General features: G+C 44.4%; 1 protein-coding gene across 15 annotated transcripts in view; it reads left to right on the forward strand.

Annotated features, from left to right (window-relative positions):
* Arhgef33 (Rho guanine nucleotide exchange factor 33) overlaps window positions 1-14,199 on the forward strand; it is a 121,761-nt gene that overhangs the window by 28,300 nt on the left and 79,262 nt on the right. For all 15 annotated transcript variants that reach the window (XM_076942330.1, XM_076942334.1, XM_076942336.1 and 12 more), the window contains 4 exons: window positions 3,542-3,651; window positions 5,867-5,916; window positions 12,873-13,037; window positions 13,350-13,471. In XM_076942330.1, the coding sequence (XP_076798445.1) occupies window positions 3,627-3,651; window positions 5,867-5,916; window positions 12,873-13,037; window positions 13,350-13,471 (362 nt within the window). In that variant the 5' untranslated portion in view covers window positions 3,542-3,626. The remainder of the gene's footprint in view (window positions 1-3,541; window positions 3,652-5,866; window positions 5,917-12,872; window positions 13,038-13,349; window positions 13,472-14,199) is intronic.

The following is a 14,199-nucleotide window of genomic DNA, read 5'->3' on the forward strand; positions in this document are numbered from 1 at the left end:
AAAAGAAAATGGCTGAAAAAAAACCTGTCAACTCAGAGGAATAGCTAATCTGCAGAGCGACAAAGCCACCTCTCCAGTAAGGACCTGGAGAGACTCAGCAGGAAACACTCACGGGAGAGACTCAGCAGCTTGGCAGTCAGCAGAAGTAACTAGCAAATGGCATTTGTCACCCATCTGCCTGACTGACAAGGACTAAAAACTGTTAAGTTGCCTATTGGCCAGACTGGTGAAAAAGAAAAGAGGCATACATCTGTCAAGCCTGCTTGCTCTTCCACAGACCCACGTGGGTCTTGTTGCTCAGACCAGAGCATTCACAGTGCCAACTCCAGGGGAATCTAAACTTCCTCTGGCCTCCACAAGCACACACGTGGCTTTCATTCACACAGACACAGACACAAATCAAATCTTAAATCCACCATGTGACATCTGTGTCCTGAGGCTTTCCCTGGGGCCATATTTGCAGCGGCAAAATAAGGTAAATAAAGGGAGGGCCTAACATCGTGGGAATGATCTACACAGGCCGTTCAGACCACAGGGTAGCAAGCAGCTAATAGGATGCTTCCATAGACAAACTAAGGAGTCTACAGCCGTCTCTGTGATCCATTAAGTGAGAATGGCAAAGCACAGAAAGGTTGAAAACAAGTCTTCAGCAGCAGCCTCCTCTCTCTCTCTCTCTCTCTCTCTCTCTCTCTCTCTCTCTCTCTCGCCTCGCTCTCTCTCTCTCTCTCTCTGTCTCTCTCTCTCTCTCCTCTCTCTCTCTCTCTCTCTCTCTCTCTCTCTCTCTCTCTCTCTCTCTCTCTTTGTCTCTCTCTCTCACACACACATACTCTCTCTCTCTCTCACACACACACACACACACACACACACACGGATATACTGTAGATAAGTTTGGGTGTGATCACGTGAAGACAGAGAGAGGCATGAGAGCGGCAGAGATGGATATCAGTAGAGATGCAGAAGGAAATGAGTAAAACTACTGAAATTAGATAAAATGCCTGGCTACAAAGTAAATGCTACAAAGTAAGAGTAAAATGGTAGCTGGACAATGTGAGCAAAAATGATGCTCGCTTTTAAGTAGAGGCGTTCTGTGTGTTCTCACCGTACTTTCCAGTTTTTTTTTTTTTTTTTTTTTTTTTTTAAACCATGTCACTGACTTCTGTTGGGGATTTCATTATGGTGAAACCTCTAGGAATGAGGCAGTCCTAGTTAGTGGGCACAAAAGCCCACAAAGCCTCCTCAGATCTTGTAGAGAATCACCAGCTCAGGTTCACTGGTAGGATTGCTGTTGCAAATACAGATTATTATATAAAGGCACTGCCTCGGCCCCACAGGCTTGTAGGAGGAGAAAGTCTCCCCCACCCAGAACATGGAAAGCATGAAGGCCAAGAACCCAAAGAGCTGTTTACACATGATATTCAATGAACAGGGTGTAGGGGATGTGTCCACACAATTCCGGATATGCATGTCTAGGTCTCCGGGCACCCAGTCACCTTAGTTCATCCTGGGTCTGGGTGGTCCCATTTGTACATGATCCCTCTCATGCTAGGAGCCACCAGAGAACTCCAGTAGTAACTGGTAGTAACTGTGTCCCATGCTACCATCTGGATACAGCTCATATATTATACTCATATAGGCAGCCATGGCTTGTTGTTCGGGGGTCAGAGGATACTGCCCTGGCAGTAGGTCCTTGGTCACATGGAAGACTGCCTACTCCTGTCTTCACCTTCTCCAGCTCTAGGTTGTGTGGTTGGTTATTTGTATGTGTGTATGCATTGTATGTACACATGTATGTAGAGTTACTTTTGCTTTTACAGTTAACCAAATAGAGCAAGGTTTCTAACTTCTATTGATCAAACTTTTTTTTTTTTTTTGGTTTTTCGAGACAGGGTTTCTCTGTGTAGTCCTGGCTGTCCTGGAACTCACTCTGTAGACCAGGCTGGCCTGGAACTCAGAAATCTGCCTGCCTCTGCCTCCCAAGTGCTGGGATTAAAAGCGTGCACCACCACCGCCCCCTTTTTTTTTTTTTTTTTTTTTTTTTTTTTTTAATATCTTGAAGTCAGCAGCCATACAAATTTGTATTTGTGAGCTTTCTGACACTGTCACTCTGAAATACATTTTCATTTTAGGACATGAGTTCTTGCTTGCCTGCTTCCAGTTAGTTGCAGGTCAAATAACTAAATCTGCTGAAGTAGATTATCCATAGCAATTAGGCTTTACATATTTCAAGATTTTTTTTTCACAAATAGCAATAGAATTACTCCTCATAATATATTTTTAAAATTTTTGTGGAGGGGGTAAGGCTGTAGCTCAGTCAGTAGAGTGCTTGCCCAGAATGCATAAAGCCCAGGGTTTAATTCCAACCACAACAACCAACCAACCAACCAACAAACAAAACCTGGGTATATAGGCACATGCCTGTATTCAGCATTCAGGAGGCAGCTGCTGGAGAATCAGGAACTTCAAGATCATCCTTGGCTCCACAGTATTTGAGACCAATCAATACATGAGGTGCTGCCTGCAAAGGAAAACAACCATTAATCCCCGTGTCATGTGCATCAAGCCTGGGGTATGGGAGACTAGGAGAACTGGGCACTGTAAGCCTTCATCATGGGAAGCTCATAAGATGGGGGAATTGAGCCAACACAAGGGTTAAAGTACCGAAAGGGAGAAATGCCAAATGGCTAAGTGAGGCCCAGCCCTTGCATTCTCCACTGGCATTGCACTGCATTCTGAACTTGCATCTTCGCGTTGTGAGGTCACAACGTCAGCCCACATCTGTTAAACTTCTGTGTACAAAGGACACCAGGAACTGAAAATGGTGACTAGGCACAGACTTATTGCCCTTCTTTCTTGCTCAGGTTTTTCTTCTTAAGGCAATTTCCCGAAATAGCAACTAGCTAATAAAACCGTTAAATAAAGCCATTTGATTGGATCCAAAGGAGAATGTAGCATATTAAAAAAGACCATATATTTTCTCAATAAATTTCATAGTTATAAAATGATATTTGCAGGCCAGTGAGATGGCTCATCTGGTAAGAGTTTGCCTTAGGAGCCTCATGACCTGAGTTTGGTCCCAGCACCCACATAAAGGTGAAAGGAGAACCCCGACCCCCACAAAGTTGTCCTCTGATCTCCATGTGCATGTCATGGTATGTGCCCCTCCTTAATAATAATAAAGTAAAATATCTGACTTTGCCTTTTAAAATTATTTATTTATTTTTATATTATGTGCATTGGTGTTTTACCTGATTGTATGTCTGTAAGAATGTCAGATTTCTTGGAACTGGAGAGTTGTGAGCTGCCATCTGGGGGCTGGGAATTGAATCCAGGTCCTCTGGACGAGCAGTCAGTGCTCTTAACCACTGAGCCATCTCTCCAGTCCTTGACTTTAAGTTTCACGTTAAAAGCTTACTCAGTTTAGTAGTTTATTCTTTTGAAACTGTTTTCCCTTAAGCTGCATTTGGTGTTTCCAAGCTAACCCATAAAACCAGTTTAGTATCCTCACAGTACTACCAGGTATCCTTACTTCTTTAATTGGCAGGTGCAGGGAAGGGGAGGTGGCCTGACCCAGGACAAGGAGGACGCAATGCTGAAGAGTGAGCTGGAGGAGAGAAGCAACGGGCACCATGGAAAAACCCAAAACAAAGCAAGGTCAGATTCCCATCTTGCTTTGGAGCTTGGGGTTCAGGAAACTCATGCATCGATTTGTCTGACCAATTGCTGTTTTTCTATCCTTACCTTGGGATCACAGACTTGCTGGCATACAGAAAATGCCACGGGTGTAACATGGCTTGAGTCCTTCTCTTCTTTTCCTCAGTGATGATTTTAGGACTGCCTCAGGTCATGTTGAATAAGGTGCATTCTCTAACAGACACTGGCACCTTCTAGGCTGTCCTAGAAGAGCAAGCAGACTTTCTTGTCCCTGCTCATTAGTCAGAAGCAGCCACTCTTGCCATTTCCAATGGAGCAAGCAGCTGGAGAGCAGTCAGGTGACAACTACAAACTGTTACATTTAGGCCTAAGGTCCTGGCCTGTGTTTCTCAGTCTTGCTTCTTGCTGTTTGTTTGGACATAGTATAAAATGGGCTAAATTATCCTTACTCAAGCTTGTATGAAGAGTTTTGGTAACCTCCAACCATTGGAATTTTATACGGACAGCCTCTACCAAGTCCAGGTTCTAGGCCAAGGTTATACAGTATTTATGAAGTTAACATATGAAGGCTGGTTCCTCTAAGAGGGGTTTTCTATACCAGTCTGTCTAAGGAGAACTATGTGTGCACCTGTGCAGCCAAAGGCTTGCAGTGAGGAGTTTCATGAGAGCAGCTTGCTTCGTGCAATGTGACCTCTGTGCAAAGTGATGCTGCAGGAGTAGCAGCAAAATGGTTGAGCTAATGCCTGGCATCTGTGGCCTCCTCTTCACGGCCAACCAGTGTGGTTCTGAAAGAGACTTCCTAAGCCAACGTGGTTCTCTCCCTAATGATTTTTACAGCCTGCTCCATCAATCGCACGTTTCCCTGTGTCTCCAGATTCTAGTGATGGCATTCTTCCTGCCTATGAGCTTCCAGAAACTCTCCATTGCACTTCCTTCCCATCAGCCCTCCTGCCTGGTTGGACAAGAGTCTCTCATCTGATTATGGCTGTGAGATGAGAGCAGAGCACTGGAGTTTGTCCATGATCAGAGAGAGGAGGGAGACGTAGGGACCTAGGATTTCTTCCTGAGATCAGTATATGACAGCTACGCACCTACCTGGTTGGCTTCCGTTTCCTGTTGCTATGATAAAATACCACCTGAGGGAGATGTGTCTCATTTACTCATAAGTCAGGTGACAGTCCCTCATGGTAGGGAGGTTGCAGCGGTAGGTGCCTGACAGAACTGGTCACTTGACAGCCACATATAAAAGCAGAGAGCAACATATGCTTGTCGTCTCCATTCTCTCTCTCTCTCTCTCTCTCTCTCTCTCTCTCTCTCTCTCTCTCTCTCTCTTCTTTTCTGAGACAGGGTTTCTCTGTGTAGCCCTGGCTGTCTTGGAACTCACTCTGTAGACCAGGCTGGCCTCCAACTCAGAAATCCACCTGCCTCTGCCTCCCAAGTGCTGGGATTAAAGGCGTGCGCCACCACTGCCTGGTACCCTCTCCATTTTCTGAAAAAAATATTTTAAAATGTGTGTGCACCACATGCATATTTGGTGCCTACAGAAGTCAGGAGAGGGTGGCGTATTCCCCAGATCTCGAGTTACAAGTAATGGAAACCAAACCCAGGTCTTCTACAAAAGCAGTAAGGGTTCTTAATTACTGAGTCATCTCTCCAGCCACTTTTTCTTCTCCATTTTATACAGTACAGGATGCTCAGTGAATGGCCCTGCCCCAAATTAACTTGCATTTTCCCATATGAGTTAACCAAGACAATCCCTCAGGAGGCCAACCCTGATCTAGACAAGCCCTCAAAAGTGTACTCAGAGGTTTGTCTCCTAGGTGAAAAGTTGACACTTCATTCCAACCATAACCCTGGCAAAGAACAGTTATGTCTGCTCAGGGAAACTAGTCAGGCCTAAGAATACTAGGGAGGTCCCTCAGGGCCTCCCCTCTAGCCAGTTAATGACTGCCACATCACTGAGTTTGGTAGAGAAACGTCCCTTCTGTGGTGAGAAAGGGTTTCCTACTATAATGTTGTCATGTAGGTATAGTTTGGCCAGTGGGGGATAAATGTGAGCATCAGCTTTTTTTTTTTTTGGTTCTGAAATCATCTGGTTCTTGTCAGTCAGGCACAGTTGTAGGATTCTATGTATTACTTTATTTCCTATATGTATCCAATGAGAGCCCAGGCAGAGCAAATCATATTGATTGAATAAAGCTTTTTCTCCCTGCAGGAGAGAATGAACACATGCCGGTGAATAACCCTTCCACACAGATTTACCAGGTAAAGACAAACGCCTTGTTGTGAGTTGTGCCCTGTGAATAGTGGTGACTGTCATTCACACACAGCAGTGTGTAGCATTTAGGTGCTTCCAGGTGTCCTGGCTTTAAAAAGGCCAAGGGATAGGCAAGGCAGAAGCTACTCATATTGCACCTTTGAGAGAACTGGTTGGGAGGAAAGCTACTCTGTAAAATCAGAGCCCCTGTTCAACGCCTCAGCTCTGGTTTTCTGGCCTATGGCACTGTCACTGTGATAACACCTGACAATAGCATTGCCATTAGAGACCATGCAGGAAGAGCTACATTTTCTCAGTCAGGTGTGGTGGCACATACCATCACCCCTTACATTGGGGACCCTGAAACACCAGTTTTACAAGTTCAAGGCTGGGTTAGATTACATAGTAAGAGCTTGTGCAAAAACATTTTAAAAAATATGCTGTCTGTTTGTTTGATTGTTTGAGACAGGGGCTTTCTTTGTAGCTCTGGCTGTCCTGGAACTCAGTCTGTAAAACAGTCTGGGACTCAGAGATCCTTCAGCCTCTCCTCTTGAGTTGCTGGGATTAAAGGCATATGCTACCACCACCCAGCTAAAATACGCTTTTCTTAATTACCTACCCACCCACCCAGTGAGAACTGAGGATTAAAAGAGTGTTAGCATTACAAATGGTGACAGGAAAAAATTAAGTTCATTTTAAACAATGGTATAATTGGGTTCTTTACAAAGACAAAGTTTTGCAAGGTATTTTTGCCACCAGAGTTCTGCTGGGCTGCTCCAACTGTGAAAAAAGAGTTTATTTGGCTTCTATCTTCCCCCAGAAACTGAATTAAAGTTCTGTCCTTAGCAATTATGGATGTTTACTCTGCCATATGTTGTCTTATAAAGACAGTTTGAGCTTTGTGCTTCTCTCTGGACTTAATATGGTTCTCTGGAATCTCCACGAGAAAGAGCTGACAGAGCCTAGCAGGTCCTGGGGGAAAGAGTCTTCATTTTTTTACATTTATTTACTTATTTATTTATTTATTTATTTATATTTACCTATTAGTGTATGTCTGTGTGTGTCTGTGTGTATATGTGTGTATGTATATATATATATGTGTGTGTGTGTGTGTGTCTGTGTATGTTTATCCGTGTGTACAGGTGCATATCTGTGTGTATGTATGTGTGTATGTGTGTGTTTGTATGTGTGTGTATATGTGCATATGCAGCAGTCAGTTCTCTCTTGTGCCACGTGGGTCTGTGCGACAGAGCACAGGTCGTCAGGTTTGCAAGCATCCACCTACTAAGCAATCCCCCAGGTTCCTTATGTTGGGTTTTTAAGCTGTTTCAAGCAAGAAGACAGAAGTGCAGGGGAGCAGAGAGCTCAGAGGAAATATTTAGATGAGTTGAATTTAAATGCTGCTAAAGTCAACTTAACACAAGCATCCTTCATGAGTTTGTTGCCTCTGCGGCTCCAACTAGAGCAAGCCAGCAACAGGAGCATGAAGCAGTGTTAAGTGTATTGCTCTTAGATCAACAATGGAAAGGGGTAGAAAAAACAGTCTCGTGTGAATCTCATTCATGCTTGGTGAGTAGCTATTATGTGCAAAGTCTGCTGCTTAGCCCAGTTGGAAATTAAAAGAGATGTAATGCACCTCCTAGTTTTTTTTGAATGTCTGCAGCTCTTGAAAATACATTGATGAATATATCAATGAAAATACAATGGAAATACATTGAATATCAATGGAAATACATTGATGACTATGAGGCAGGCTTTTGAAAAGGCTACAGTGAAGGCATGGCTATAATTCAGCAGGGAAGAGATAGATTACTGTTGACTAAAAGATTTGAAAGAAGTACCCAAGGACAAGCCAATCATTGGACAATGACTATTAAGGAAGAGTACTTCATATAGGGTGGCAAGCTTGAACAGAGCCTGGGGGGCGGGGTAGGTCTCCTCAGTGCTGATATGATGCCTCTTGGGTCCATGGCCTCTAAATGCTGTCTGCACTCACCTCTGTCTGTTCTCCTCTGACCTGCCTGTGGCCTTTGGATGGGTGTGTACGCCTCTTGAAAGTCAGGTATGCTTTGGAATCTGTTACAGATATGTGGGTCACTCCCTTGACGTTGTCTAAATTTAGCTGTGGGTGAGGGGTGTGCCCTCATTCTCTCACTGTGCCACATATTCAAGTATATCAGTCCACACTAGAGGATTGGAGCTGGGAAAGTGTTTGGTCTATACTGATGATGCCATCTTTGTTTTAAGAGAGCGCTTCCCAAGTCTGTTAATTCTAAGAAACTTTTAACCAAAAGAAGGAGTAGTCAAGGAAGAGGAAAGAGGGCAGGTAACTGTCAGAAAACATGATCTGCTTTAGAAGGGACCATAAACCTGAGGGACAATGGGAATACTTTTCCATTTTTTTTGGTAGATTCCATCCCTTGAAGATGTTATTGTATTAACTTGATTTTAAAATATATTTCTAGGAAACGACATAGTGGGACAACCCTTTAACCTCAGACAAAGGCAGGTAGGTCTCTATAAGTTCGAGGCCAGTCTAGTAAGTAGAGTGAGTTACAGACTAGCCAGGGTTGCTTAGTGAGACACTATATCAAGAGAAAAATCTGTTTTCCTGCCTTGAGTGCTGGGATTAAAGGCAGGTGTGACAATGCCTGGTTAAACACAGCTTCTTTGAGGATTAATACAGAGACCTAAAACTGGAAGGTGAAGGTTGATAGAAAAAACCAGGTTTCCTCTGCAGTTTCGGTGAAAGGCAAAAAGCAAGACAAGTCTTCGGCATCCTGGGAATTCCAAGGCATTTGGGATCTTGGACCCAAAGATCAGGGATTTCAGGAATTTTGTGTAACTTGTGGATGTTTCTCAAATCTTAACATTGATGAGTTTGAAAAGTTCCCAAGGCACAGCACAGCTCCCTGAGTTTGCTTCATAGTAGCTCCCAACCTTGGCAATATGTTGGAGAGAAATGGGAAGGCTGCATAAAACACAAGTTGGAATTCATGAACATTTAGTGTGAGGCTCAAGAGATGTTTGATGGGGAAAAGAAAGGAAGATGACTACTGGCATCGTCTAGTGAAGAGTTAAGAAGCAGAGGAAAAAAGAAAACAGAAGTGGAAACCAAGAGCAGTAATTAGGAAGAATCTGGACTCTTTCTGGTTTCTGAGATGCCCTCTGGAATCCTAGGCTTCGAAGTTCAAGTCTCCTCTGAACCTGCTTCCAGCGGGAGCCTGCCTCCAACTGGCAGGATGGAGGGATCGTTACTTCTCTAGATCAGCTTCATGAAAAAAAACCATCGTTTGAGGAATGTGTTCGGCTCGCTGGAACACAAGGTGGATTTGGTTCTAAGCTGTGTGGCGGACTGTGGGCTGTCAGATCGGAGAGCTGCCGAGAATACCATGTTTAGATCATGTCTTCCAAGTGGTTTTATTCCCAAGGTCAGGTTGGTATGCAAGACCAATCTGCCCTGCAGCTGAAGAGGCCTTGAAGAGCCAGGCATCTCACATGTGACTCCTCACCTCAGTCACGTGGCTGAGCTCACATGGTAGCTTCCCCTCCCTGGATGGTCTGGGTTCTGATGTTGCTTAGAGTATGTAGAATTATGTCACTCAAGGATGAGAAGAGAAAATATGCAGTTACCGGAATCCCTGTATATGATATCAGAGAATGTGAATTTTTAAGTTTTTGAGAGCTGGGGTTCTTAAGCTAAGGAAAAGTTCTTTCGACTTTTCTGTTGTCTCTGCTGTTGTCTTTTGGCTTCTGGGGAAAACCACATGTCCACTGGGGGCAGCCGTGATAACACCTGTCTCCCCTGGACAGTGTTCCCTTTTCTTCTACTTCTCCCCTACCCCCGCCCCCCAGGCAGGAATAGGAGCAGCTCAGTAATGAAAGCCAGACTGCCTTCTTCCCGTTGTAAAATCTGCACAGATTTTGTTTCAACATCTAAGAGATTAGTTTAAAATGCTTGGAATGAGGGACTGATGAGACGGTTCATTGGGTAGGGGAGTTTGCTGCCCAAGCCTGATGACCCTAGTTTCAAATCTCAAACCCATGTAAAGGCGAAAGGAGAGAACCAATGCCACAGGGTTGTCATGTGACTTCCACAGGCATGCATGCAGATGGCGATAATAGCCAACAAAAAGGAGCGGAAAGGCAAGCTGGCCAATGGTGCTGTTCCCAGCTCTGCGCTCTGGCTGCTCCACCGGCTCTGCTTATTCTCTGCAGAACAATTGCTTTGGTCCCTCTTATTTCTCCCTACTTCCAGTCCTGGAAGAAACCATTTGTGAAAACAACAGAAGCCAAACATCTGTATGTGACAGATGTGGTATAGGACACTAAGCAGTAATGGAGAGCAGCAGAGCAGGTTGGAATCATTTGGTTGAATTTGTTTTGGAAATGTCTAGACGTTCGCATATGTAGAGACCCACCTGTGGGTTGTCAAGGTGCCTGGACTTTACCTTATCTCTTTACTTGGTAGATATTTTAAAATATCCTTATTTTAAATTTATATTAATATGTATATGTGGGGAGCCGACAGAAGGCGGCAATCATCCTTGCAGCCATCTTGAGCCATATACCCTGATAAGAGACTTGATTACATCAGCCTACAACAGCTGAGCACACTCTGTTAACATTTTGGTTTAGATACCCAGGATCTTCCCTTGGGTGTGTGAGACTTAAAGCTGTGATTTAGAGCTGAGACTTGTGTGACTTAGAGATCAGATTTAGAGACCTAAGACCTAAGGGTGTGACTTAAGGGTGTGGCTTAGAAGTGAAACATATAAAAGGTGAGAGGCAGACAGAAGAGTTGAGTACAACTTGGAACTAGGAATTAGGTTAGAGAGTACAACTTGGAGTAGAAATTAGGCACTGAGGAAGAAGACACTTGGACTAGAGAACTCAGAAGAGATCATTATTAGTTATTAGGCACTTGGCACTTGGAGGAAGAACAGAGAATTAGGCATTAGACAGTCACTTAGCACTTAGAAGAAGTAACTTGGAACTTGGAGGCACTAGGAACTAGGGACTAGGAACTAGGAACTCAAGACTTGGGACTTGAAGAGAAGAAGAGAGACTGAAGAATAAACAGGATTGAATCACACTCTGTCTAGTCTCCATTCTTCGAGACCGTCCTCACTCTCTCTCTTGCTGAACCCCGACCCTCTGACTGGAGCAGCTTGGGGCAGTGTGGGCTCTAACAGTTTAGCCCCCAAGGCTTTTGGCAGTGTGGGTTCCAACATTGACAGAGCGCCCCGCAACATGTATATATCTGTGTGTGGATAAGCACAGTGCCCAGCAGGCCAGAGAGGAATTCAGCTCTCCTGGAGCTGGAGTTACAAGTAGTTGTGAACAGTCTGGTGTGGGTGCTGGAAGCCAAACTTTGCTCTCTGAGAGAGCAGCAAGTGCTTTGAACTACTGAGTCACCTTTCCAGACATGGTATTTTAAATTATAGAATAAGCCTTCTGAACATTTCTGTTTTGAAGAGAGATGTGAACCTAAGAGTTCTATGTCTAACCAGATTATAAAATCAAGACAACAAGGTTATCTTACTATCATCTTAATTTAGTCTCTGTTGAAGTGCCTCTGATATTTGCTCTATAAGTAAACAGATCTCTAGAAGTGTTCCATTTTCTCCACATTTCTGTTTGGGTTTAACTTTCTGTTTTACCACTTGAAGAAAAAATGATTTAAAAATTTGGGGTGCTTCTGTACCAAGCCTATGTGTGTGTGGGGGGGCTTTACTTAAATTTACTTATGTCATCCTCTAGACAGCCCTGGGAAATAGTTGTCATTATTCTAACTGTCTACAGATGAGCACACCGCTACCCAGAGGCTAGCATCCTTCATCCTTGTTTGAGAAAGCACAGGATTTGTACCCTACGACTCCAAAAGTGATCTCCTCTCATGGTGCCCAGCCAGTAGGCGTGCAGCGAGGACTTCCCACTTGCCTTGGCTGACTGCTGAAGATGGCTCTTATCACCACCAACACACGGATCAAAGCTCACTGGGAAATATGCCACTACCTCTTATTCTGTCTTGGCTCTCCTGGAACTGGCGTTACAGATGGTTGTGAGCTGCTTGGTATGGGTGCTGGGAACTGAGCTGGAGTCCTCTGGAAGGTCATCCAGTGCTCTTAACCACTAAGCCAGCTCTTCAGCCCTGCTTTTATTTTTATTTTTCACTTCTTTAGGGGAAAAGTACAGAATTTCTTTATATTCTGATGATAATCAGAGACTGTGGCTCATCACTTCTCTCATAGAATTCAGGTGCTGAATCAGAATTGTCTTCCATACATGGTTTTTTTCCTAGTAAGCAGCTCGCTCTCTCTCTCCTTTTCTCTGTCTCTCTGTCTCTGACTCTCTGTGTCTCTGTCTTTCTGTCTCCCCCATACCCCCTTTCTGTCTGTCTCTCTCTTGTAGCCCTGGCTGTCTAGGGACTCTCTGTAAACCAGGCTGGCCTTGAAATCGGAGATTCTCTTGCCTTTGCCTCCTAAACTGGGATCAAAGGTGTGGGCCATCACTGCCCGGCTTCAGCCTCATTCTTGTGTCAAGAGCTCTATTAATAATGGCAGCATAGTGGTGGCACACGCCTTTAATCCCAGCATTTGGGAGGCAGAGGCAGGTGGATTTCTGAGTTCGAGGCCAGCCTGGTCTACAGAGTGAGTTCCAGGACAGCCAGGACTACACAGAGAAACCCTGTCTTGAAAAAAAAAAATGGCAGCATGCATGAGGACCTGTACCAACTGCTTGTTTTGTTCTTGCCTGTCAAGCTTCAGTGCACACTGCATAGGTAACCTTTGCCCTGGATGAATAGGGGCAGAGTCACTTGAAAGATTCTAGACCTGGGTAAGCAAAGCCCACAGGAGTTTTTGAGAGCTTGTGTTCTCAAAGAAAGAAAGAGGTCAAGGGGTCGCTGGCACTACTTATGGAAACTTACAGCAAGCCAAGTTCACTCTTCCCAATTGTTTAGCTGCAGGCCCTGGCCTCAGAACTGAAAACTGGCTTCACAGAAGCAATGCAGGAGCTGACACGGATCCAACATGGAGAATATGCTTTGGAAGAGAAGGTCAAGAGCTGCAGATGTTCCATGGAAGAGAAAGTCACCGAGATGAAGAATTCATTAAACTACTTCAAGGTGGGAGCCTCTTCTATTTCCCTGATGAAAAGAGTATGTTGGTTTCAGTACCAGAAGCAGGAAATTTGCCTTTTCTTACAGTAGCCGAGGATAAGAACGTTCCCTCTGAGTCGTTCGTTAGTCATCACCGAACAATAGCTACCGCATGGTTTGCAGTTTCTGAGCTCGTGTTGAAATTAGAGACCACATACTTTACCTCTCCTTCCCCATTTACTCAAAAGTATGCAACTATGCAAAGGCTTATGAGAGACTGACTGTTATGTTCTCTTACCCTATGTACCAGTATAAAATGTAGCAATTGTTGCATTGTAGGAAGAGCTGAGCAATGCAATGTCCATGATCCAGGCCATCACTTCCAAACAAGAAGAAATGCAGCAGAAAATTGAACAGCTTCAGCAAGAGAAGAGAAGAGAATCTCGAAAGGTTAAAGCCAAGTGAGTATCTTAAAAATATTTGCAGTGGTGGCGCAACGCCTTTAATCCCAGCACTTGGGAGGCAGAGGCAGGCAGATTTCTGAGTTCGAGGCCAGCCTGGTCTACAGAGTGAGTTTCGGGACAGCCAGGGCTACACAGAGAAACCCTGTCTCAAAAAACCAAAAAAAAAAAAAAACAACTTAAAAATATTTATTCAGGGCAAACCTATAAGCAATGGCTCTTCCACAGAAGCCCTGAGAAAACTTACAGCTATTAGCATGTAAGGAGTGGGCTCCTGAGCAGCACAGACCAGCCTGTGCTGGAAGGGATGAAGTCATATATTCCTGGTTAATGCTGGGGCTGGAGAGATGACTTAATAGTCAAGAATACAGGCTGCTCTTGCAGAGGACCAGAGTCCAGTTCCCAGAACCACATCAGGTGGTTTACAAATGCCTGCAACTTCAACTCCAGGGGCCTCTATAGGCAAATGGGCATGTATGTGCACGCACACACTCGTGAATGAGTGCACACACACACACACACAAACACAGACACACACACACCCACTTGAGCATGCATGCAAACAACAAACCAAACCAAACCAAACCAAACCAAACAAAAAACCAAAACACTTACCACAAATCCATAAAAGCAACAGAGCTTGGATCGTTAGAGCCCACATAAATGTCATGATGTAAGCTAGCCAGTGAACTAGTCATATTGGTGAGCTTCGGGTTTGATTGAAAGAC

This window comes from Arvicanthis niloticus, chromosome 11 (assembly GCF_011762505.2).
Source record: "Arvicanthis niloticus isolate mArvNil1 chromosome 11, mArvNil1.pat.X, whole genome shotgun sequence".
Taxonomy (NCBI): domain Eukaryota; kingdom Metazoa; phylum Chordata; class Mammalia; order Rodentia; family Muridae; genus Arvicanthis; species Arvicanthis niloticus.